Source organism: Rhea americana, unplaced genomic scaffold (genome assembly GCF_003343005.1).
Source record: "Rhea americana isolate MKP2758 unplaced genomic scaffold, rheAme1 scaffold_250, whole genome shotgun sequence".
NCBI classification, from domain to species: Eukaryota; Metazoa; Chordata; class Aves; order Rheiformes; family Rheidae; genus Rhea; species Rhea americana.
The window spans coordinates 1,206,853-1,231,131 of NW_028186369.1; the positions used below are offsets into that span (position 1 = coordinate 1,206,853).

Below are 24,279 nucleotides of genomic sequence, written 5' to 3' on the forward strand. Positions count from 1 at the left end.
GGAGCTTCCTGCCTGACCCACCGGCAGAAAGCACGAGGCTTTTCTCCTTATCCTCATCTCCCTCTCATTAGCCTACAACAGCACAAGAATGAGGTCCATCTCCCTCCAGGATAGATATTACACAGAGCTGAGAGGACAGGTTTGTGGTTTCCACTCTAGTTTTCTAATGTGACTATGGGAGAAAAATAAGTATCACCACCTCCTCCAAARAAAAAGAAAAAATCTTTCTTTCCTATGTCCTCTTCTTTGCAACAGCTCAGCCAGGACCCTGAGCTTCCTGCTGTTATCAGATTCAGCCATCAGACTCTTCTGGAAGACTGAGACCACTTCACAGCTCTGGGCCACATACACAACACTTTTCAGGGACGCCAAAAGGATTGCCAAGAAACACTGGACCTGGCTTCCATCTCTGCAGCAAAAAAAGTCAAGAGACAAATGCAGAAGGGTTCTTCTGGAAAAATCCCTGCTCTTCCTCCTCTTATTCTTCTCTGTTCCTAAAAAACAAAACAAAGAAACCTATCCATGTTTCCCTCCCCCATACATCTGCATTTGGAAACACACTGCTCTAAATGCAAAACCAAAGCATTCTACCAGTCCCTCCTACCACACCTTGCCACAGTACAAGCGACCTGTTTTGTTCACAGCAAGATTGCATCTCCAGAATCCCTTCCCCAAAAGAGATGAAGAGGATATGACCATGGATCAAGGCATAGCCAAGGCCAGATGCAGCAAGACAAGCACCAGGTCAAAGCAAAATTACCCTGCATTTGGAGAAGGATCTGTATCTACATACCTGGAACATGAGTGCTCAGTTACTACAGAATCAGGAGTGCCCTGAACCCAGGTAAAAGTACAGGTCTCCTGCTGCAGTGTTGGCACTATTTAAGGGATTAGTCTGCTGTGCTCTCCATGGCGTGAAAACAATGCTCCAGGCAAGGAGTTCAGSTGTTTCTGTTCAAACTTTAGCCAACCCTGCTGGGTAAGAGCTTAGCACACAAGCTCTGACTCCTTGCCCTGGTTTCTGCCCCTCTTTGGAGAGGATAAGCAGGCAGGACAGCCTTGTTATCTCCACTTGCTGTGGAGAAATGAAGATAAGGAATTGCTCCTGCATTCCTGTGCTGGCTTTCAGCCTGGGAATATAAATATCTGACATCCACTGCCCTCACAAGGGTGCTCAAAGTCAGGAAAAAAAAAGAAAATAGATGTCTTCGCCCATTTTCCAAGAAACAGCCCAGCCAAAGCATCAGAGAAGCTGAGGTCTGGAGGGCTATGAGAAGTGCTGCCAACCCAGAGCAAAGCAGGGACAGTCAGGAGGCTTAGGAGGGGAGAAGAAAGGGTAATTTGCCCTGGTASTGCAGGGGACAATTTCTGTTCAGGAAGATACCGAGAACTTCAATCTCCACTACTCAGTGCCATCCTCCAAGTTCTGCAAAGCTCCAGAGCTATAAATAGCCTCAATTTAAACAACTAAGAGCCTTTGTGAGTGAGTGAGTGGACTGATGAAGCAGTCAGCATGGAGAGTGGATGGGCAGGACTAGAACTCTCAGGCTGATGAAAGAGTATAATATGTAACATTGCCAACTCTTCTGCATTGCCCACTTCCCTGGACAAGACATTCTTCCAGCTGACACATACTTCAGCAAGAACTGGCAAGCAAACAGTTACAAGCCCAATGCTCTTATCAAGCAGGTATTCGTGACAACCGGCAATATCATTACTCTACAAAATTCCAGCTGAACTTTGATGCTGCAGCTCCTCCATAGGGAGGACAACCTGCACAGGGACACCTCTATCTCCCTGCAGCGCCTGGGGAACGTGAGCTCCACTCCAGCTTGATGAACAGGCAAGAATGTTGCAGTAGATGCTAGCACCCCTGTGGTTTAGCAGAGTGGTCCCACTTTTCTCCTTATCCCTCTTCCATTGATATAGTCAGATCAGATTTTAGTTATCTTCAGTTTTCCCAAAACCATAGATCTCTGTTCCTTGCCCAGAAGCTTGGAAGTAGTTTACCAGTCACTGTAAGGATATGCAGCATGTTTGTGCACGTAGAGGTGGATTTGGTTAGCTTTGTATTGGAACAGTTCCACAAGCTTTGAGAATATACCGTAAAATCCTCAAATCAGCTTCTCARTGATTACTGTGCCTGATGTTTTTGAGCTGTTCCTAAGAGTCTGAGAATAAGAAGACAGGAGTTCAAGGGGTAAATAGAGGAGAGGGAATAAAAACTGAGATGACTAATGGGTTGAAACACTGCTGTCATGGGGAGAGTAAACACAGGCAAACGACAGGCAGGTTTAACCCCTGTAAGGTGCAAAATCAAGTCCCCGAGCAGGCCCCAAACCAACCAGGCACCTGATTAAAACCTAGGAACTGCCTGCCCTGACCCACAGCCCAAACCACAGCTCTGTCCATGTAAATGTATTCTAAAGAGCAGAATACTAGTCCACTGACGCAATCAATCTCTTGAGGCTGAAGCATTGATCTGTGATCTCATAACAGAAAATACAAGCAGGGGAATTCTGCAGAGTAATCTCATGCTTTTCTCCCCAGTCCCACATATCTCACTTCTCCTCTGGGCCTCAGTTTTCCCAACAGGAAATACATCCTCTAGATGCCAGTTCTGCTTATACCTCAACTCAGAGGTGAAATGCCACAAGCCAAGATGGTGGGGAGGAGCTGCAAACCACTGCACCCCCCCTCCATATGGCTTCTTGCCATTCATCAATATTTCAGCATCCCCTTATTAACATCCTCACATTCTTCACGAAGGCTCAAAAACCCCAAGACAGGATTATGTGACATTAACCCAGCAGTTTTGATTAGTTTCTTTACATATATTTAAGCCATGAGCTTCTCAAACACCTGGATGCCTCACTCCAGGTTTCTCTACAGAATTCAGTGGTGCTTCTGGGGAGCAGCAGAGCTGCTGCTCCTGGGAGGTATACAGCAAGTGCCCTCCTACCAGCTGCCAACAATAAAAGCAAGTCCTCTCATTCTTCTCTCAAAGTTGTGAGATTCATACATTTTTAGTATTAAAACAGACTTTAAAAAAACGAAACAAAACAAAACAAAAAAACACTATCTGTTCCTGCCCTGCTACCACAGTTGTTAGTATCAAACAGTATTTCATTTTGAAGAGGCTTTTATTGAAAAATGCGAAGCCTTTGCAGAATGCTGAGGGTTTCCAACACCTCGGAAACTGTAGACTCTTTGTGAGAAGAAGGTGCTCAGAGTGCTTCCAACTAAACAGAATGATGGTCAGATACACTCAAATTCAGCCACATGGATCTCACAAGACTTTCCCCAAAGTGTGTCTACTGAGTGGAGCAAATTCAAACAATTCTCACTGTTATAAGCCCTTCCATGCGGTGTCTGAAGTGCTAGCCTGTGCTAGTATGTACCCAGTTCTGGGATACACCACATTGAAAGGTTCACAGCCAACAGCAACATAACAGGTCAAGCAGGAAACATGGTTATGTTGAAGAAAACCATCAAGAATTTCACCAAGACAGAAGCCTATTGCCACTCTTTATGAATGATGGGGAATGAAGATAGGTGAACAGAAGAAACACTCCCTTAAATCTCATCTAGAAGGCATTCCAGTGCCCTAATGCCCTCCTAATACCTTGATAGGTATAGAAGGATACACACTTGAGAGTTGCCATCACCACTTCCAGCTGTGACCAACACACAGCTCCCAAGTAATTTGATTGCAGTAGCAGGGACAAGGTTATGTTCTACCACCTTGTGTCTTGTGACACCCTGCCTTGTTGCTCTCAGCTTGATGAAGGTTTTAGTTTGTAGTGGCTAGTCAGTAAGCTCTGCCGTTCTGCATCTGCTGGCTACACTGAATACTGATCCAAGGACAGCCCAGGCTCAACACCTTTAAGCATACAAGCCAGAACAGTCCCTGGGCACTTCGAGCTAAGCCAGAATTTGCCTGTAATGCACACATACTTACCAAAGATATATTTAAAAATAAAATCTTTCCCCTAAGCCCAGATTTCAGCAATAAGCTTCCCTTCACTAACATGCATTAATGCACAGTACCTTTAGTCTTTCCAGCTACGTCCTCCCAGCACACGCTGAAAGGCAGGTGCATACTCACGTTAAAGAGATGGGACTCTGACACATAAAAGGAGACTGTGCAGCCTGGCCCAGGAGGAAACAGGGACCCAAATGTGGATGTCAAAAAAAGTCTCAAGCTACTGTCATTAAGGCCTTTCCTCTTCTTCCTCATGTCCTTCCCCCACCCTCGATCTATCTTCATCAGAAGTGCTACTCCAGATTACTAGCCTCACCCAGGCAACAGGATCCATCTCTTAAGACACTGTATCCGTTTCCTCCCTGCCTTTAAAATCCTGAAAGCCAGACAGCACCGATTTCTTCCCCTATTTGCAACCCACCATGAGGGTTGTGCCCCTACCATTCCTCTGGGTAGTACAGAGAAAAGTCACTCATGAAGTACTTGGCATCCTTATCTTCCTGTCAAAGAAGGTCTGTGTTCATCCCAAAGCATTAGACAGACCACAGCAGGCTTGGCTCTGCATATGTCTACAGGGGCTGAAGCGTTATCAGCTCAAAGATGGCTATGGGCAGAGACAGGAAATCAGCAGGAAAAGCAAAGCCTATCCCAGATCTCCTGACCAGCTTCCAATTGACTCCTCAGTACTCCACTTCCTTCCTGCACTATAGGACTCCAGGGATGTGGATGTTCAGAGGCTGAGCTATCTGCTCTGACTTGGTCTATTTATTTACTTATTTTTAGAAAGAACATATTTATTTGTTCCTCTCTGGATACCAATTGGCTGTTGCTTCTTCACTCTGCTTCATCAGTCTCACCATGGGAACTGTGGGTACTCTGATGCCTGACAGGCTGGCTGTTTTCACCAGGTCTTTTGAACCCAGTTCCATAATCACTGCCTAAAATGTGTTCTTCCCGCACAACTGTTCCTTGGTGATTCACAGCCAGCTATTTTCCTGTCTCTAGAAAGCACGAGGCACTTAGAGGAATTCTTTTCTCCCTTTATCAGGGGAAATGTATAATTATCAAAAAACACACCTCTTCTAACAGGACATCGGTTTTATCTACACAGAGACCAGCGGTTCCTGTTCTTGCCCCAACATCCTGCTCTGCCACGAAGGCCGGTCATTTAGGAAATTTATGTCCATGTGTCAGGATCTCACAGTTTCTCAAGCTCCTTTAAGACACAGATTTTGAATTATGCACAGTAGAGCAGCACACAAAAGCTAACAAACACCTGACTACAAAGACATAATCTTTTTAGTTGAGAACCAGTTCTGCACTCCTAAACCTCCATACTGGCTGTGCACAGGTGCACCAGGGGCATTTAGTTGGGAGTTTTCACACACCTTCCCTCAAAGCTTCTAAGGCAATAGAGAAAAAGCAGCAGGCCAGAAGGAATAACCCTGCAGGAAGGACCCAGCTTTGTGGTCAAGATCCTTCTGGACTAGACAAGACAAACCTAAACAGCACAGACCCAACAAAAAGAACTGTGAGCCAGCCACAGAGGCTGGTACACACAGAAATAATGTTTGAGACTTACACAAAAGAGCCTTTTAAAGCTCACTTGGGTATTGCTAGGAACTCAAGCTCATAACGGAGGGCAAAGATAACAACTAATTGGTTTCACACTGTTACTAGCTCTACAAGGAAACCCAAGATAGGGCAGCAAAGGAGCAAAGTAGGAGGTTTTTTTTTTCCTTGTAGTCTCCCTGAATCTTATGCCAGATGCCACAAAGCAGACTCACTGGGACCAAGAGCAGCAGCGAGTCAAGAAAATGAGGACTACACAACAGATATAGCATGACCATCACAGCTAACACCTTCAGGGGAAAGCCACAACAGCTCAGGGACACGCAAAAGCAAGCAGCTACTCCTAAAAGGCTAGCGGCTACAAACAGACTCAAGCAAGTATAAAACCCCAGCCATGTGGGAATCTATATAAAGCAGGCATTAGACAAAGGCTCAAATATTGTTTCAAAAAACATAGCAGCCTCTGCAGCGAAGCCCCCAGGCAGAGGATTGCTAGATGCTTTTGACATATTTCTCAACCTGTCAGAGATTCAATGCAGGACAACAGTCTTCTAATAAGACAAAAGATTCTTCACTGCAAGTGGCTCYTGGGAAGGGGCAGAGCTAGTGGCTGAGAGCCACAGTTTTAGGTGCTGATTTCATTGAGGAGGGAGAGACACTGAGGACAGGCAGCACTGAGTTCTTTTTCAGAGAAATTCTGTCCTGGTATGTTTTGKTTGTCTGGATCTTCATTCAAAGCATTTCACTGCTTTTGCATGAAAACAGTATTTCTTGCCCTCTTGAGTTCAGAAACTCTTGCTCCTTATCCCTACCCAACCTGAAGAGATAATTCTCCGTATCTGATACTTCTATAGCAATCAGTTGGGAGGTCAAAAAGAAGAAGAGCCATAAGCAACAAAAGCATGGGAAACTCCTCAAAGTAACTGAGATCCCATTCCCAGGCAGCCAGCTTCACAATTCAGGTGAGTGAGGAAAAGCTGGGGTAAGCCCTGCAGTCTGCTTTGCAGGAGACATCAGCAGCCCTGTAAAAAGCATGTAGCCTGGCCTCAGTTGAGTCAGTGGAAATTCAGCTCTAGATTTCACAAAAATTAGTACTCAGCCTCTGTATGAAAGGACACAGCACCAACAGGATTCAAAGCAAGTTATCTCCCAAATGCACTGCCCTGGATGCAAGCTGAGAGGTAAGCAGGGTTCCCCTCCTCCTTACCTTCGCACCCGATGGTGTAAATGCTGATGCTGCCGTGTTATAAGGGCACTTTCCCAAACCGGGCCACTGTGACTACTCCTATACCAGCTCACAGCTGGGTGCCCCGGGTAGGGTGGGCTAGTGAAGCCATGGTCCGACTCCGTCTCTGCAGCCAGCGACGAGGCAGAGCTCCCCATGGTTCCCCCCTACCCAGGCCACGCTGAGATTTATCCTAGGTTAGGTCCAAGCCAGCGGTGCAGGCAGTTCGAGTGGAATAGGCGAGGCGCTGCAGCATGGGCTGCTGTAAAGATCCCAACACACTGCAGAAAGGAAAGTCGGTTCTGATCAAAAGTTGAAAAATAAAGAGAAAGGGGGGGGGGAAGAGAGAGAGAGAGAGAAAAGAAAAGAGAGAAAYATAAGGTATGATTTAAGCATCAATCCTCCTGTTTTAGAAGCCTATTAATGCATGCTCTGACCAGGATTCCCATCACAGCACTTACTGGAATGGGAAGCACTGTTTTACTGAAGCCAGGTTTTGCTGCCTGAAGATGAGTGGTACAGGGGAACAGGTTGTTAAGTGCCAGGAGTTCCCAGGCTCAGGTGGGAGGGAAACTGCATGACTACTGGAGAAAAGCACACCAGCACCCAACAGAAAGCCCTTGACACCACATCAAGTAGCAAGAAGGGGACAAAAAGTCTCACCCAGAGCCTAAACCAAAAGCCCTTGGGAATCACAAGCACAAAAAGGTGATTCTGAAAGCTCCAGGCTCTAACTGCCACATCAGCATTTTAATTACATCAGCGATGAGGAGTATAATTTGACAGTTTGTCTGAGGTTAGGAAATTTTAGGTTTTTTTGTATGTAAAATAAAATATCTGTCTTTTCCTGTTCCCTGTCAACAGAGCAGTAAGGCTGCACACAGAGACTGGGCATCTGCATGACTGTTTTCTGCAGCTGTTTTGCACAGTGCAATGAAATACTTCAGCTCAAGCCAATTTTTGGCTGATACTCAGCATCTCCCTCCCTCTCAACAGCAGGGTTGGGGCTTTGACTGTTTTTCCTTTTCTCTCTGTCTCTTTCCCACCTTTTAGAATTTTTTCTTTAAGCAGTCTCAAAATTAAACTACAGAAATATTTCTTGCCCTCTAGTATTCTAAAAATTTAAACATATATCTCTTTTCTTAAAGCAAAAAGGCATGGCAATCTGGATGCATGTCAGGAGGAACAGATCAAAGGAACATTTATCAGAGCAAAAAAGAAGAAACAAGGAAGAAAAAATTAGCACAGCTGAGATTATTCAATTATCTGCCAGGATTTTTAGAGATGAATGAACTGTAGAAAGACCTTTGTGAAGAAACTACTCGGTGCCATAAAAAAGGCTGAAATAAGGACTACTAAAATACAGTTTTTCAATCCAAGGATTGTTCTAAGGGATCAAGAAAGGCCTTGGTAGAAAACAGACTCTGGAATGCTAGAGCTCAGGGAGAAGGTACAGTTTTGCTAGGAGCTTAATACTAGAATGTGTATGCATTACGTGCGTGGAGAAGGTTAACAACACTTTCACAGTCTCTTCTCTGTAACTTGCAAAGCCTGGATGAAAAAGGAAAAAGAAAAATGCCCAAGAACATTATTTTCCCCATCTAGATTTCCTCCCTATAATTAGTCTGCCTGGCTGCTGTGCATCAGCAGTAATAAAGACAGCATACCTCCACACTTTGTTTCTGCTTCCTGACCACCAGCAATGTCCAGCCAAAACGGGTCCCTGGCATTTCCCCTCTCACTTCTTGTCAGTTAGTTTGTAACAAATTAGATTTTCCTAGCTAAATGGAATGTGAGGGGAAGAGTATTTCCAAGTATCATCAGTTTAAGTCTAACTGGAGATATCAGTTGTCTCACACCTAGAAAGACTTTCTGCCTCAGCCCTCAACTGCTTCCCCATATCCACAGCCATGCCGCATAGCGGCAGCAAAGGAACAGAGGATACCACCAAGAGGTCTGTCAAGAGAATGAACTCTGACTCTCATCTCAAGACTTGGAATCTACTAGAAGGAAAAAGAAGGGAGATAGGAAAAAACACAGCCACATACAGTTCACCATGAACAGAGCTGAAGAGAAGGTAGGAAGCTAGTCAGGTTAATAACTATTTTTCCCAAAGTAGAGCTAAGCTACAAAATAAAGCAATCTCACAAGCTGGTTTGAGACCACCTCCTCAGCTGCCTCCAAAGTTAGAAAAGCAGAGCATTTTGCTCCCTCCTCCTAAAGACAGAAATACCCGTTTTAGCTCACTAAAACAGGCGAGAGACATGCCTGCTGCCTGCGTTACTGTTGGCTTCCAACATGTTGCTAGCACCTTGGCCCAGCTTCCTTCTGCCGATTTGTACTAGCGAGTCTGAGCAGCCAGCTCAATGCAAATATGCTCCAGGAAGAAGACAGTCTAGGAATCCTACTTTAAAACTGTGTTGTAAAACTCCACAGTGGGTGGAGTTGGGAACAGGAAGGGATCTATAAATAGCTTCAGGATAACCTAGCTAAGTCGTAGTGATCTCCTAGACTGTCTGAGTGGGCTGCTTGGCTGTGAGTGCTGAAGGAAATCGGATTTCTCTGGGCAAAGCAGTAAATCTTTTTCTCCAGGGTCACCTTTCCTGCCAGGCGAGGGCACCCAGTGAACAATATTTAGGGGAGAACACTGGCACAGGACAGAGAGAGGGAGAGTCAGTTTGAAAACAGGAGTGGCATCATTACAGCTCAATGCAAAGCATGTATCCACTTGCCATGCTGATTCAGGGGATTCAGGAGATGCCTTTGGCCAACAATATGTAAGTAAAGAGCATGCAAGAAGTGAAGGTAAGAATGAGAATGACACCCTAGCAAGGAAAGAGGCGAATTAAAGCAGGCTATGAAGAGGCAAGCTTCTCTGGAAGTGCTCAGCCTTATTTTTGAGGAACCTCTCCCACTGAACAGGAAGATGTCCCCAGAGAGGACTTGCAGACGCATAGCCTGTGCTGAACAGGGAAAACTTCAGTCACAAGAAGGGGAGCAAAATGCCAGGGGCTCCTTTGCTTTGGCAGGAGGGAGTAGGATTTTCCTCCTAATAAAGAAACACTGCTTCTATCTATCTAAACAGGAGAGGGAGCGACAAAGTGAACAAACTGAGGTGGCTTGGGAAGAGTGAAGTTAAGTTCCTCAGTGAGAGGCTACATTTGGTTTTTGTTTTTTTGACATTTGCAGCTGCAATAATTACCAGGTTTCAACTGATGCTGTTTAACTACTCCCAGAATATTGTTTCTAAAACAAAACTGTATTTGACCTTTTCACTTCCAAGTTGCTCATATTCACTTACTCTGATCCATTATACACAATTTGGAAAGGGTCTGTCTTGTGTCACCACCACCCTAAGTAGTGGGCACTTAAAACAAGTTCAGGAAGGCAAAATTTTCCCATGAAGATTCCTCCTGCTGCCAGAACTGCAGAGCAGTCACCTTGATGCCTTCAGCATAACCCTATTCCTCAACACCAATCAGCAGCGCTGACCCCCTGGGCTCTAGCTCTTCTATCATACTGCTGTAAAGCAAAGCAGAGAGGCAGGACTGGGGACCTGGGTCTGTCCAACCCCTGTTCTTCATTCTTCCCCCTGGCACTGCAGAAGGTTTTGGCTGTGTGCTCAAACTCCTTTCTCTCCTGCTGCTCCAAAAAGAAAGGGACCTAGCTCAGGTGTGGCAAAGTATCTGGGAATAACTGGGTGTTTCAAAGGGGGCAACAGGATCAACTTCAAGCTCTTTTCTTTGGTATATAGCAAGATGGAGAGATAGAGGTTCCTGGAGCTGCTCCAGCCCATGGAGGAAACCAGTGAGAAAGATTCATCCCAGCTGGTCCTATATGCAGGACCTCCTCCTGAAATGATGCGACTCCCCTCCACACACTGTCCTTTATTCATCCACTCATGTAGCACAAACCAGCTCAGCTCCTGCATGAGTTTTCCAGTCTCTCTTAGTTCTCAGCTTTCCAAGCCCCAGGCCAAGAGTTTATCACTCTGGTAATTCCTCCACACCTTCCAAATGATAGTCGCCTTGCCCTGAGGAGAATGTGGGAATGAAAACACAGCCACTCCACACACCAGACAGCTTTTGTCTGAGGTGCTGGGCCAGCAGCTGACCCAGGAGAGGATACCCCATGTACCTGGGGGAAAAGTATCCCTTAAAGCTATGCTGAGAGTAAGCCATGTTTTTTAGAAGGTTTCTTCTAAGATTGAAGCTACAAGGACCAATCCTTTCCTCCTCTTCCTATGTGAATTCTGGCTGCAAGGCTGGCTCAGATGGCTGGGACCTGATACCCACAACCATAGCAAAGGTGAAGCTCCCTACTCTTCTCCACATGCAACCTGCTGCTTACCAGGAGAAACAAGGGTTCCTGAAGAGCTCTGAACTCTCAGTTCCCACACACCTCCCTGGCAAGAACAGCCTTTCTGGGCACTGCAGGGGATAACTCTCATATTCTTGAGCACAAAGTCATTCTGTATTAGGTGGGTACAGCCAGAGTAACTGTGGTTGGCTCAGGGCCTTTAAGTTAGAGGAGGATACTGCATACATCCTAAAGGCAGGGCAGACCCTCAGCCCTGTGCCAATTTTGCTATGCCACCAGGCAAACAGGAGAGCCCCAGCCAGCACTGAAGGAGGCAGGCAATCACAAGAGGCCAATACGCCCCTGTTAGGGCAGGTGGGAACAACGCACAGGGAATGGGTAAGGTAACACAGCAGGARGCCTCATGATATGCCATGTCAACAGAACAAGGAAAAGAAGCTCAAGCATTCATGTATATAGTGACACACAGTCAGGCTTCTCTCTGCAGGGCAGGGTGGCAGGACCTGAGGATGTACAATGCCATAAACTGGCATGAAGCACAGCATGATTTGTATACACCATGCTGAGAGAACCCTGACAAAAGAAGAAACACTAGGGCAGGAAGGGAAGATAATTCCTCTTCTTTCATGAGGGGGAAAGGCAACAGGCAAGCAATAACATATCCATCTCAAAGGGTAGTAGGACAGACTGAAAATCAGAGATGCCAACCCAGTGAGAGCTCCATAGCTCCCACAACTGCCAAGTAGGATCCCTGCTGTAAAACAGCCAAGTAAAATGGAATGCTCCATGCCTAGTTGTTAAGTATCTTGCACAATGTTGGTGTCTTGGTGACAAGAAACGTAGTTCTACTGCCCTTCTTTCCTCTCCTCACCTACTGAGCCAGCACAGCGAGGAACAAAGCAGCATGACTCTGCTGCACTCTCGGCAGCAAACGAGGGCGTCAGCAAATTCCAGTTCCTTTCAAAGCTTCTGGCAGGAAGGAGTAGGAAGGTACCTCTAAGGACAGACTGAGACATAAGTATAACAGAAAGGACTGCCCAGCAGTTGACACACTAAAATGGGACATGGGAGCCTGTTTCAACCTTCATGCTCTACCACAGAGCTTCCCTTGTGTGACTCAGGGCATAGTCCTCTGACCCAGAAAGCACTGCTCTACCTTCCACGGCCAAGAAATGTTCATGTTCTCAAGGTACTAGCAAAACAGGCAGCATGCAAGCATCATCAAAGGGAATATAGGGAGATGGAGGGAAGGGTAAAACTCGGCCACTCCGATCTTTATTATAGGGTAGTAAGTCTGACAGAAGACAGGCCAGTCAGCTGTTCTGGTCCCAGATCAAATCTATGAGACTGGAAGCTGCAAATGAAGTATTTTCCAAATCATGGTGAGAAACGAGAAGGGTGCACCACTTTGAGATATCATTAGATAAAATGAGCTGCTTGGAAACAGATTTCCAGATGGGATATTAGCGAGATAAGATGGGAATTTCACCTAGAGTCCTAAACAAGCACGAACAGGGCCTCATGCTTGAGGCCATATCTTAGCAAGGTCCAGACCAGAGGCACACCTTTCTGGTCATGGACATAACACATAAAAAGGTGAACTTGAGGCTCTTTACTTTCTTACAGCTACCTAGTCTGAACTCATTCTGGCCCAACCTTAACAGAGGAGAAACCCATACACAGGAGTTAGGTTGCTCAGAGCTGCATTTCATGCCCAGTACTGACTCTTCATAAGTATACAGGCAGAGGAAGGGGTGCCCAAAGCCTGAAGCAAAAGATTGATTTAAAAAAAGATTTTAGAGCCAGCTTAGCCCCAAAGCAACTAGCATCAAAGTCTAGAAGTTTCTTCTTCTGCCTTGTACAGCACACTGGAAACCAGTGCCAGATTATCCAGTGAACTATTGCAAATCTATCATGGTCACTTTGAAGGAGGGGATTATATAGATTTGAAAGAGCAATCAACATCTTAGTTACAAGCTATGGGGAGAAGAAGGGGGAGAAACAATGGACAGGAAGCTTTTTTCAAAATAAAGTTTATGTTTAAAACCCATCTATATTGACAACTGAAAAGCAGGAAGGTGCTTATGTGAATAAGCATGAAAACGGCAACAAGAGCACTGCTGAGGCCTGAATGTACACATACACACAAAAAAGTCTAAAAACATAGTGCTCTATTAAGTTAATTAGCGTTACTTCAGTGAAGTGCTATGGTGCTGTTTCTGTCCTTCAGTTTAACAATCAATTGCGGCTGGCTTTTGAACGCAGTTAACAAAAGTGGGGGGGGGGCTCACATGGTTCATCTCATTAGCAACACCACAGTAATGTCACAGAAAGAGAAGGAGAAGAAACAAAACAAGACAAGCCACAGTGTTCAGTCTCACAAAGCTTTACCAGCAGATCTAATTGCTAGATCTTTTCCCCTCTGTGTTTATAATATTCATAGCAGAGCTCTGTCATCCTGCTCAGCCCAAAGACTGCTCCAGCTACAAGACATGCCAGGCTGAAAAGTCACCTCAGAATGCCTATTGACATCAGCTGCATTATAAAAACAGGAAGTTTTCCCTTGCCTGCTACCAATAGTCTATAGATTTAAGGGGAAGTAGCATAAACAGGGATGCATTGCACAAGGAACATACACGTTGCACTCCAGTCAGGAAAATATATCTCAAGTAATGTACTCTTTGCATACTTTTTTTTTTTTTTTTTTCCAGATTGGTTTAACTAGACTCTGGGCTTCCCAGGAGCAATAGACCACTTTTTCTTTCTCACTACAGCAGAGTGTTGATTTGTAAACAGCAGATCTTCCTGTGTGAGGCTGTGCCAGCCTGTGCAGAACAGAACTGTTGTTATTGCACATTTGCAGCTAGAGATAAACATGAATAAGACTCACGAGTAAGAGCCAGGCACTGGCTCTTCAATGTATTTGCTTTATCAAGTTCACCTTCATTCGAGAGCAATGACAGTTCTTGAGAAAATCTCTGCATCTTGAAGGGCCAAGGCGGCACAAGTAGCAAGGATAACCAGTTTAAAAAAAAGGCAGAAGTGACATTAATGCAAAAAACTCTCTTCTGTACTCACTACCATTCACAAACTTCACCTGTATTAAAACCACTCAAGAGCAAAACATGAAAACAAATGGGCTCAACAAAACTGATCTCTCAAAAAGCAGCATTGTAAAAGAAGTTTTCAACAGATTTCTTGGCACAAATCTGCATCAAGAGCCATTGCTGCTTTAGCCATTGCTAAAGATTACAGTGAACCAGAGAAAGAAAAAGAAAACATGCATATCAAAGATGATGCTCTACAATTGCACAAGAACAATAAACAAGTCCAGGAAAAATGGATACTGGATGGTAGAGGAAGGTTTCTAATCTTCCAAAGAGCAGAGCTCCAGAGTAGCTGCTTCAGAAGTCCTGAGGCAAAAGGACAGAACTACTGCTAACACAGACCTGGACAAGCTCATGAACAGCACAAAATCATTATCTTCAATAGCAGGGAACTGGACTTGATGACCTAGGAAGTCTCTCCTCATCTCTGAGTTAGTAGTGGTCCATGGGTGCCTAGGCATGACACAAACCCAAGGTCATATCCAAAAGGACATGAAGTATTGTATGTTGAGATTGTGCTAAGCTGACAAATGAGTAGACGAAGGAAAGACTGGCTACGGAAGAAGGGAGAAGAGAATGCAGCAAGAATCATAGAATCAGTAAGGTTGAAAGGGACCGCTGGAGATCATCTAGTCCAACCTCCCTGCTCAAGCAGGGTCACCTAGAGCGTGTTAGACAGTGTTGCATCCAGGCGGGCCTTGAAGATCTCCAGAGAAGGAGACTCCACAACCTTTCTGGGCAACCTGTTCCAGAGCTCTGTCACTCTCACAGTGAAGAAATTCCCCCTCATATTCAGGTGGAACTTCCTGTGGTTCATTTTGTGCCCATTGACTCTTGTCCTGTCACATGGGACAACTAAAAAGAGTTTGTCCACATCCCCCTGACACCCTTCCCTCAGGTACTTATACACATTGATAAAATTCCCCCCCCTCAGTCTTCTCTTCCCCAGGCTGAAGAGGCCCAGCTCTCGCAGCTGTTCCTCATAGGCAGATGCTCTAGCCCTCTGATCATCTTTAAGTGGAGTCTCGCAACCAGATAGCGAAAACTCAGAGCAGAGACTTGAACAGCAAAGTCTCAGAGAGAGGAAGAGATGTCCCCTCAACATATTGTCCCTAGACACYCCAGTTGCAGCTTTTATTCTAACATTGGTTAGACAGATGAGAAATGCGTAATTCATCCAAGCCATACCCACTTGTGTTCCTTGCTAGAGACAACTCCCAGTCCTCACTTCATTTGGCCTGTCCAGAGCCAAAAGGGCTTCTTTCACAAGTGCAACAGTACCTTGACACCTTTTTTTCTGCCATTTGGACTTTCCTCGCTTTAATCAGGCATCATGTCCCAATTTCCAACCCAATGACCTAGATTTAGATGACCATGTCTGTGGCTCTGCCTTGGCCAAGGGCAGAAGTAGAATAAGCCTGATACACAACAATGGAATTTGGCATTTTTATTAGGAAAACAAAAAACAAAAAGCAAAAAAAACCCAGAAAATAAAAGCATAAGAATCACTGCAAACTGTGTAAGAGCTGCTATCTTCACAACTACAGGGAACAAGAAGAGTTTAGCGGAGGGACAGAGAAACAGGAATCGAGCAAACAAAGGACAGTTCCCTTTCAGACACAGTTCAGTATCATAAGCTATCTAACAAAGGAGTATCACATTATTGCTCACCCCACTCTCCCGCTCCAGATCTGCRCCCTGCTTGGGCCATCCTAGAAAAAGACATCAATCCTTCTGCAGATCGATGTCTTGGTCATGACATTATTTCTATTAGGAGATGATACTATCTTCAGAATTACATAACTGGAATAACATCTGACATAACACAAGTGATAGAGATATAGCAGTGCCCAAAACTGCTGTGATAGTCCCCTTTCCCCACTGGAGTAGCTACACTGGTTTACTGTCTGTGTCACAAGCAGTTCCTCTTCAGCTACACCAGTACAACTGAAAATGTAGGATGTGTTCAATTATACAAAGACTTCAGAAACATTTGCTCATGATAGCAGTTCTTTGAATAAACATAAGAATTACTTGAGGAAGATGCAGTACCCTAAATGAGAGGACAGAAACTTAATGCAGATGCTTTCTGTAAGACTTTGCCTTCACTGCAACAAACTCAACCCCAAGAGATCATCCAACATACCTCACAGCACAGCAGTGGAACTGACCTCTTATCCAGGACCTGCCAGCTGGATCCTGGACTCACTTTAACTCAAGTAGGCAGATGGAGGAGTTTGCATATTACAGGAGTCACTCTTAAATGCCTTGCAAGAAACAGCCAGCTGTGTTAGCACCATGTGTGCCTACAGACAGACAACATTCCCTCCAGGAGGCGCTGCTTGTGAAAGCATGTTCCATGGCAAAGCTGGGCAATGGGGATGAGGGCTTGTGAAAGCTGCTGCAAACATTCAAAGACACTCAAAGACTGGCAGATGCCAGTGTCCATCTGATTAATCCAAAGCCCTGGTTTGGGATAAGGCCACTTCGGTCTAAGTCATTTGAGCACAAGGCCAACACCAACAGACCAGTCTTGCAGTGGACACCGAAAGTGTCTCCTGAAGGTATAACCTCAGACTAGTTTCCCACAATCTTGTCCCATCTCTGCAGAGCAGGCTGCAACTTGCCAAGCTGAAAAGCAGCTGGGCTAACCCCAATCATGAGGCACAACATAATCATTTATCCATTCTAGTCCTGTGTTGGGAACTGCCATGTGACTGTGGTGATTGCAGGCAAAGCAGCACACAGTTTCTTCGATCAGTTTGTTTCCCTGCCCTTATGTTGCCTCAAACACAGTTTGGTACAGTCATGCAGCTCCTGTGGCCTAAGATAATGAGTTCCTGGATAACCCCACATTTTCTTTTTCACTCTTACAGTCTCTTCTTCACCATGAGAAAACCAGGGTACATCAGCATCCCACCCATTAGAGCATAAGGCCTTTCACACAAACATCAAGTACTGGGCAATAGTCAGAGAAGGAATCAAAACAAGGAAGAGAAAAGAATGAGATGCAGGGGAGAAGCGAGAAACCATGCTCCCCAGCTGAAGGAGAAAAGTTCCTTTTTTCCTTCTAGTCCCTCTCAGCCCAAGATGGAACCAACTGCAGTCAAAAATGCCTCTCACCCAACACAGTTTCTGCTCTGCAGGTCCAATGCTCAGTTGGTCTGAAGTCAGCCTAGTGTCCCTGGAATCAAACAGCTGCTCTTGGCACCAGCTGAAAGGTCTGGTTTGAGGAACATGCTAGATGGTCTCTGCACAAAACAGCTGCTAACACACTATTTCCTGATAACAAGATTGCAGCCTGCTAGGAAGAGTGGCAGCTGTATCAAGCTGGTGAACAGAGAGGAAAGGTACATAAGAATAAACGGCTACTAAGACTCTGGGCTAATAAGCATCTTACCAACACACAAAACCATCTTCAAATTCTAGGTCATTCAGTCAGCATCCACTTGATGTTTCCGCAGCATCAAGTTGACGAAGGACTGGGGTTTGAATCCCCTTGGAGAGAGGAACCAGTCTGCCTTTGGATCAACTCAGATACTCTCCATTTCAGCATGTTTGGCTGTGACCTTACAGCTCTCTTCCCACCACTAGCCATAACCATAGCTACTAACCATAGCTACTGCCTAGTGCTCTGATGAAAGCCTTCAAAGTATAAGGTAACGCAACACCTCACAGACTCAGCATGATCTTAATGTTAAGGATTTTGGACATCTTTAAACAATTAGCAACAGGGCAGGATCTCCCAGGAGATCTGGATATGAATGCAGAGATGTCTGAGGGGGCACACTGCCTGTATGTTCAAATACAGAAACAGATGTTAATTACTCTTCACAGCCAGGAAATCATTCAGTTGTATCTACTGGAAATTCAAGAGCACAGATTCCTCTGATTGTCAAATACGCCTATCTCCAGATGGTTTGATGTTCAAACATTCACCTCAGTGAACCTAGCAAACCTCCTTCCCCTAGCTCTTTACAAGATGTGTCCCCTTCCCCCTTCATATTCTCTGCTCTCAGAACAACCTGTTTTAATGAAATTTAGCCTTCTGTGAAAGTGCTATCTCCTTTAGGATGGATTTTTATAAAAGAGAAGCAATAAGAACCCATGTCTATAGCTATTTGGTACATTGCCACACTTCCATTTTCTCTCTTTTTTGAGGACAGAGGGGGAGGGGCTACACAGAGGGAGGGAGGGGAGGAAGAAAATGAGGCTTAAGCAAGAACCATGTGATCACTGAAGCATAGCAGAAGCGCACAAAACCAACAAATCTTATTCTGTCCCACCACCTCGCCTGTGTAATACGTTGCCACTGGGGTAGGTCACAGTGAATTCAGTATTTTTCTCTCCTAATGCTTTGCATCCCTAAGATTCCTAGGCAGTGGGAAAAAGATGATCTACGGTGAACACCTGGGCCTATGGGCATGCACTATTACAGGCATCAAACCAGTAAATGAAGAATGTCACAGAGCAGGTGGAGATACCTCTCAGGAATCAACAGAAAGTACATAATGTTTTGAATAAAGTCAGAAAGGACCACCTGGATTCTTGTAGCTCAACAGTCTGTACAGAACAGGCTACAGAGGGAACTCCTGGCCAACAGCATCTCATGTGGAAGGCGTTCCAACATTCAAGCCATTCCTGCTTACACAATGGAAAAACTTAAGACTTATCAAAGCCAGAGAGATAACAAGATCAACATCAAAAGACAGAGTACATCACATATGCCTACATCAGTCTACATGATATCATGTCAGTTTTTCTTGCAGGAGACATATTGCCACATTCACAGTTGAGAAAGGGAAACCACATAACACACAACAGCTTAAAACAAAATCTCTTAGCTGTCTTGAAATTCCAAGGGTGATCTGAGCTGTGTCTGTTGGCTTAAGTCTTTTAGGCAGGCAGGTAGTTGATGCAGGCAAGTTGGAGAGCAAGATCTTGCCTGTATCAGTGCTGCAGCCTTGCTGGAGAAGAGAGCTGTCAAGCAAGRGAGAACACAGTCCAGCACACAAGAGCCATGGCTCAACACTTGCACCATGTTCCCATTTCCAGTCCTGCACAAATTACTGGTGAGTTAGCCTGTTACCTGGTGAAGCAGTTTGAAATTTAGCTTCTTTGCAAACCTTTACGCTATGACAGTAGAAAGATCTTCTGCCTTCACAGGAACACTGTGAGAGCAAGCAGAGAAGCTGGCTTTGATCTCCTCATTCCTCAGTAAACTATTATAATCTGCACTGGTGCTGATACAAGTTGTTGAAGGGGAAATATAGGTGCCAGAGGAAGTGCCGCATTAGAAGTACAGCCAGGTGATATTGCAGGAATAGGACAATACCTTTTTGTATGGTCTAGACCTATTTCACCCAAGTGAACATTTACTGATAGCCCTGTAGTTTTAGTACAGATTTCTAATCTCAGTATTGAGGCAAGATGCCAGCTTGGCCTCTCTGATACAGTGCATTCACAACTCTCTTCAAACACTGACACTGTTCAGACCCATAGCATTTTGTGAGCCCTCTACATTGCTACAAGCGTAGCTGCATCTCAGCAATGGAAAAAAAAAAACCCTTCTTTTTCATTAATGTATACTAAAATTTGTACTACTGGCAAAGTGCATAGACATGCACTTGTAGAGGAACATAGATACGGTGTGAGTACTGTTTTTAATGTAAAAGCCTAAAGATTGAGCTTCAGCTTTTAGAAATCAAACTTTATCACCTCAAGCTGGTAAGTAGAGCCTCTTGTTTTTTTCAACTTATATTGTTCTCAACTAGACAGGTTGCAGCACAATATGAGATATCAGCAATTATGTACTCAACCTCCAGAAACCCAAAAGGCCAATCCTAGCAACCCATAGCTCCTTTCCAATCCTCACTGATCTATTCGCTGGAGTTAGATAGAAAAGTACGTTGCCCCCAAGCTATTCAGCAAACTTTATGTCCTGCTAATTACATCGATAAAAATGTATCATCTTGGCTGTCAAACACTGGCCCTATTGACAGGAAACTACATTCTGCAATGCAAATACACAAAAATAATCCTTCCTGCTGCTGGAGACACAGTTCTTTGGATCTGATTTCCTTTCCAGAGCTCCCCCTTCTCCCTTCTGCCCAAGTACCAGGGCAGCAGCATTTTTTCCAGAGCAGAAGGAAATGGTACACAAAAAAAATCCTCATCTTTTAAGCCACTGAACATGAGCAAGTTTTGGGAACAGCATTCACACTGTCGATGTTTGAAGAAGGTGTTGACTGCACTGCATCAGAGTGGCGAAGCTGGTGTTTTGCCCCAATGCTGGGATTAACAATCCTTACCAAAACTCCAGGGGTATCAATTAGCCAACTTGAAAGCCACCAACACATGGTGGGGAACTCTGGAAGCTAGAGTTAAACGTCTCTTATGTACAGACAACAGCTTTCTCTCTCCCTTTGCTTTCTCAGTTGCTATTGCTAAGTACAAAGCAAGCAACAACACTCTTAATAGTAATGAGAGTGTGACAGAAATACAGTAGTTGCCTGCTCCTCTCTGCTAGTCTCAGGTAACTATGGCCTGGAAAGGGCTGCATATTCAAGAAGCAACAGCAACAAAGAGCTAAATGCAGGCAGACCCAGAGGACTGCCGAGGAGCAGGCAGACAGTACATCTCACTCTGAAGAGCAGGATTATGATGCAAAAGGAGAAGGAAGGCACAGACTTAACTGTCCCAGCCATATTACAAGCTTTCCCAAAGCTACAGCATGTATGGTCTTCCTTGGAGGCTCAAGTTGTAGCAACTTGGTCATTTATAACAGCTGCCTCCCAATGCAGTAGCCTTCCCTGCAGGATCCTAGGCTCTGATAAGAACTTTCTAAAACAGCTGCATCTCTCCCTGCTCCCAGATCTGATCACATACAAAGCCAACTACCTACAAGATGACAGACCCACATTCAGGGAAAGTCATAGACTTCATTCCTACACAGGCCCCTCTGTTTACAGAAATGGTTCATACAAAGTGAAAGACAACAAGAGACAAAAGAGTGTGGTTCAGATAGAGCAGGAAGATGTGAGGAAAAAGCATTACTCCCATTTATATCTCACCTAACAGCAAGCAACCACCTAGCTGAAGTAAGTTAACAGCCACAACTGTATGAACCAGTCTGGGGACTAGCTGGGTCTCTCTCTAGGCTTCATGGGGAACCAGTGCAAACCCAGTAAATCCTCACAAAACTAATGGGACAGATGAAAGCTGCATATTTTCCACAAGAAAAAAACAATCACTCTCAACTGGCTGAGACAACACTGAGGCCCAAGCCATTTTCTCCACAAAGCCAGTAGTAATCTGAGTAAAGATAAACCATGTCCTCTGGTTTCCATCCCATGAGATTGCTTCAGGGACTAGCAGAGTAATCAGCACATTTCCCTATGCATGACGGCACGGAGGCCCCTCCATGTGGTTACCTAGTCCTTGGCTAACACAAACCAACTCCAAGCTGGAGTAAGATGCCAAACTTTCTTTCACACAACTTTAGCAGCTTTCTTGTTTTGTTTTTCAATATTTGTTCTGTTTCAACAGACATTATGCCCAGCCTATGCATTGAGTTTCCTTACAGCTTAATTTCACATTAAGTAATCAGACTCCAACAGGCTGCCCTTCTTTCCTGACAAAACAATATAACTTAGCAAATAGAGTAAGTCACATCAAACCTTCAAAGGCCTCTCCAGCCCTCAAGCCCCATCAGGGGAAGGSAGCAATGTTGGGTCTTGCATTTTGCCTTGAACTTTTAAAGTCTTGGACATTAACAGAAGCTGATGCAACTTTAAACTAGTTAATATGACCATGATTTTATGTGTAGATGGCAATTTGAATTATGCCCTTCTGACACACTATAGGGTAATATTTGTACCAAAGACAAAAGGTAGCAGTGCCGGACACCTTACCTGATATGCTAATGTAACTCATTCCTCATAGCTCAGTCTTGCTCCAATTCAGTCATGCTCACAGGCACAGGCCAGTCTATTTGACTAAAGGTCTCCAAAAATGGCCATAGAAAAGCCACCCAGAAGACTTCTGGTGCCACTGGATTCCAGTCTAGTCAACAGGCCTTTCCACCAGAGCTCTGTTCAAGTTAGTAATACGGAAGTTAACACAGATTACAGACACTTAAATACATAGAAAGATGATCTCTATGAGTCTCAGGTTACAATGGGCTAAACATGCCAAGATCTCTTTGCTCAGGTAAACAAGCATTGCAACCTGGGATCTCCAGTCTCCTGAGGCCACAAGCCTATCTCCATCAGTCAGCAGCTGCATTCTACACTGCTCATCTCCACCTTGTCTCCAGTAACTCCTGACCAATATACAGCAGTGTCAGTGCACAGATGCCCTAGGTCATACACTGTAAGCACTTATAAGACAACCTTCTGTCTGACTGTGCAAAAAACAGACATCTACTTCCTGGGCCTGAAGGCCTAGAGAATGCTGAGTACTAGCTGAAATTCCCATCTGAAACATTCAAAGAGGAAATAACATGACATTTTAAACACAACATGCAATTATCTCATCTCCCCAACATTTCACTAGACAATCATCCTGTAACATTTTTTTTCTTAATGTTTGGGAGAAAAGGGATGTAACAACAGAATTAGAAGCAAGGAAGGGAGATGAAAGTTTTTTAGAAATTGAAGAGGCTATCTAGTATATGGAACCTTTTCCATCCAGTATAACAGACTTCTATATCCAGGATTTGGAGGCTGACGTGTATACAACAGAAGTTGATCTGAAGTGAAGTAAAACCTAAGGTCTTGACAAGCATCAGGAACCCCGTAGCCTTATGCCACATCTAAGATCCAAGAATAAGAGCCCACCAACCAATTTTAAAGGGCAAACATGCAAACACTTTAGAAACTGGAAACTAAATCCTGCTAAACCGCCACAGAGGGATTTCTAACCTGGAGGTTAGAGTACAGATCTAAAAGGCAGGAGCTCTTGATTCACTTGAGGGCTCTGCTGTTGTCAAGCCTTAGGGCAGGCACTCAGCTGTTCTGTGTCTATTAAGTGGAAAGAGTAATACTTACCTGCCTGACAGAAGAATTGGGAGCCTCAATTATTCCCTGTACCACAAATGGAGCACACCACAACAGTTCAATTAGGTATTACAGTGCATTCCACTGTCTCCCTATTGCTGCCATGTAATTTTTAAGTTTGCTAAAAACCCATACTGGCATCATTTGCAAGTCTCTCATAGCTAGTCAGAGATATTAACAGGCTAGGCATAATCTGTAGATCATCTTATAAATCCTGGATGAAGCACAGCACTGCCTGCAAATAATGACAACCCCAACTCTATGCAATATTTATGAGATTGCTTTCCTGGCTCTGATGGCTCCCCCATTCCCCAAACCAGAGTTTATCCCAGCTGCTAGGGAAACTGTTTTCTAAGCCATGCAAGGGAGCGCAACTTTCAAAATGGATTTACATTGCTGAGGCAGCTAAAAACCTGTCTCCCCTCCAGGTGACCAAAGCCTGTCCTGCAGCCTCGCAGTTTTGCTAGTGGGAGCAATGCTCTCGCTAGACAGCATGCAGCAACAGGTGATGCTGAGCATGCAGGTGAGCAGGCGGCAGAGCTCATGGGAGAAACTGCAGTGAGAAAGCCAGCAACAAGCCCCCCCAAGAGCAACGGCCCGCCAAAGGCTCTGCAGAGGCTGCGAACTAAGAGGCAGTCCGTGAAAGCCAAGCTGCTCGGCTCGATCTTTCCGAAGGCTTCCAAAGGCAGCCACAGGCCCCGGAGCAGCGCAGACAGGGGGCCCCTGGGCAGCCCGCCCCCCCGGGCTCCACCAGAGGCCCCGGGCCGAACCCCACCGGGCCACTCTCGGCCGGGCCGCCTATAAGGGACCCTCGCCGCTCCCTTGCAGGGGACAACCCCGGGCCGGTCTCGCCGGCTGGGCCCCGCTGCCTCTGCCGGCCGGTTGGAGCCGCCGGAGCTCGGCTCCCCTCGCCCACAGGACCGCCACTTACCTGGGGAGCGAGGCGGCCGTGCTGCTACTCGCGTGCCCCCCGGACCCGCACTTTCCCCCAGGCAGAGTAACTTTGACCCC

At 45.2% G+C, this 24,279-nt stretch overlaps 1 protein-coding gene across 7 annotated transcripts in view; it reads right to left on the reverse strand.

Moving 5' to 3' along the window:
- CAPN15 (calpain 15) overlaps window positions 1-24,279 on the reverse strand; it is a 62,596-nt gene that overhangs the window by 38,157 nt on the left and 160 nt on the right. For 3 of the 7 annotated variants that reach the window (XM_085307046.1, XM_085307038.1, XM_085307044.1), the window contains exon 2: window positions 6,765-7,084. In XM_085307046.1, the coding sequence (XP_085163172.1) occupies window positions 6,765-6,940 (176 nt within the window). In that variant the 5' untranslated portion in view covers window positions 6,941-7,084. Of the gene's footprint in view, window positions 1-6,764; window positions 7,085-7,243; window positions 7,356-24,199; window positions 24,274-24,279 lie in introns of those variants that run through there. The other 4 variants (XM_085307041.1, XM_085307043.1, XM_085307039.1 and 1 more) reach the window with 3 other exon arrangements.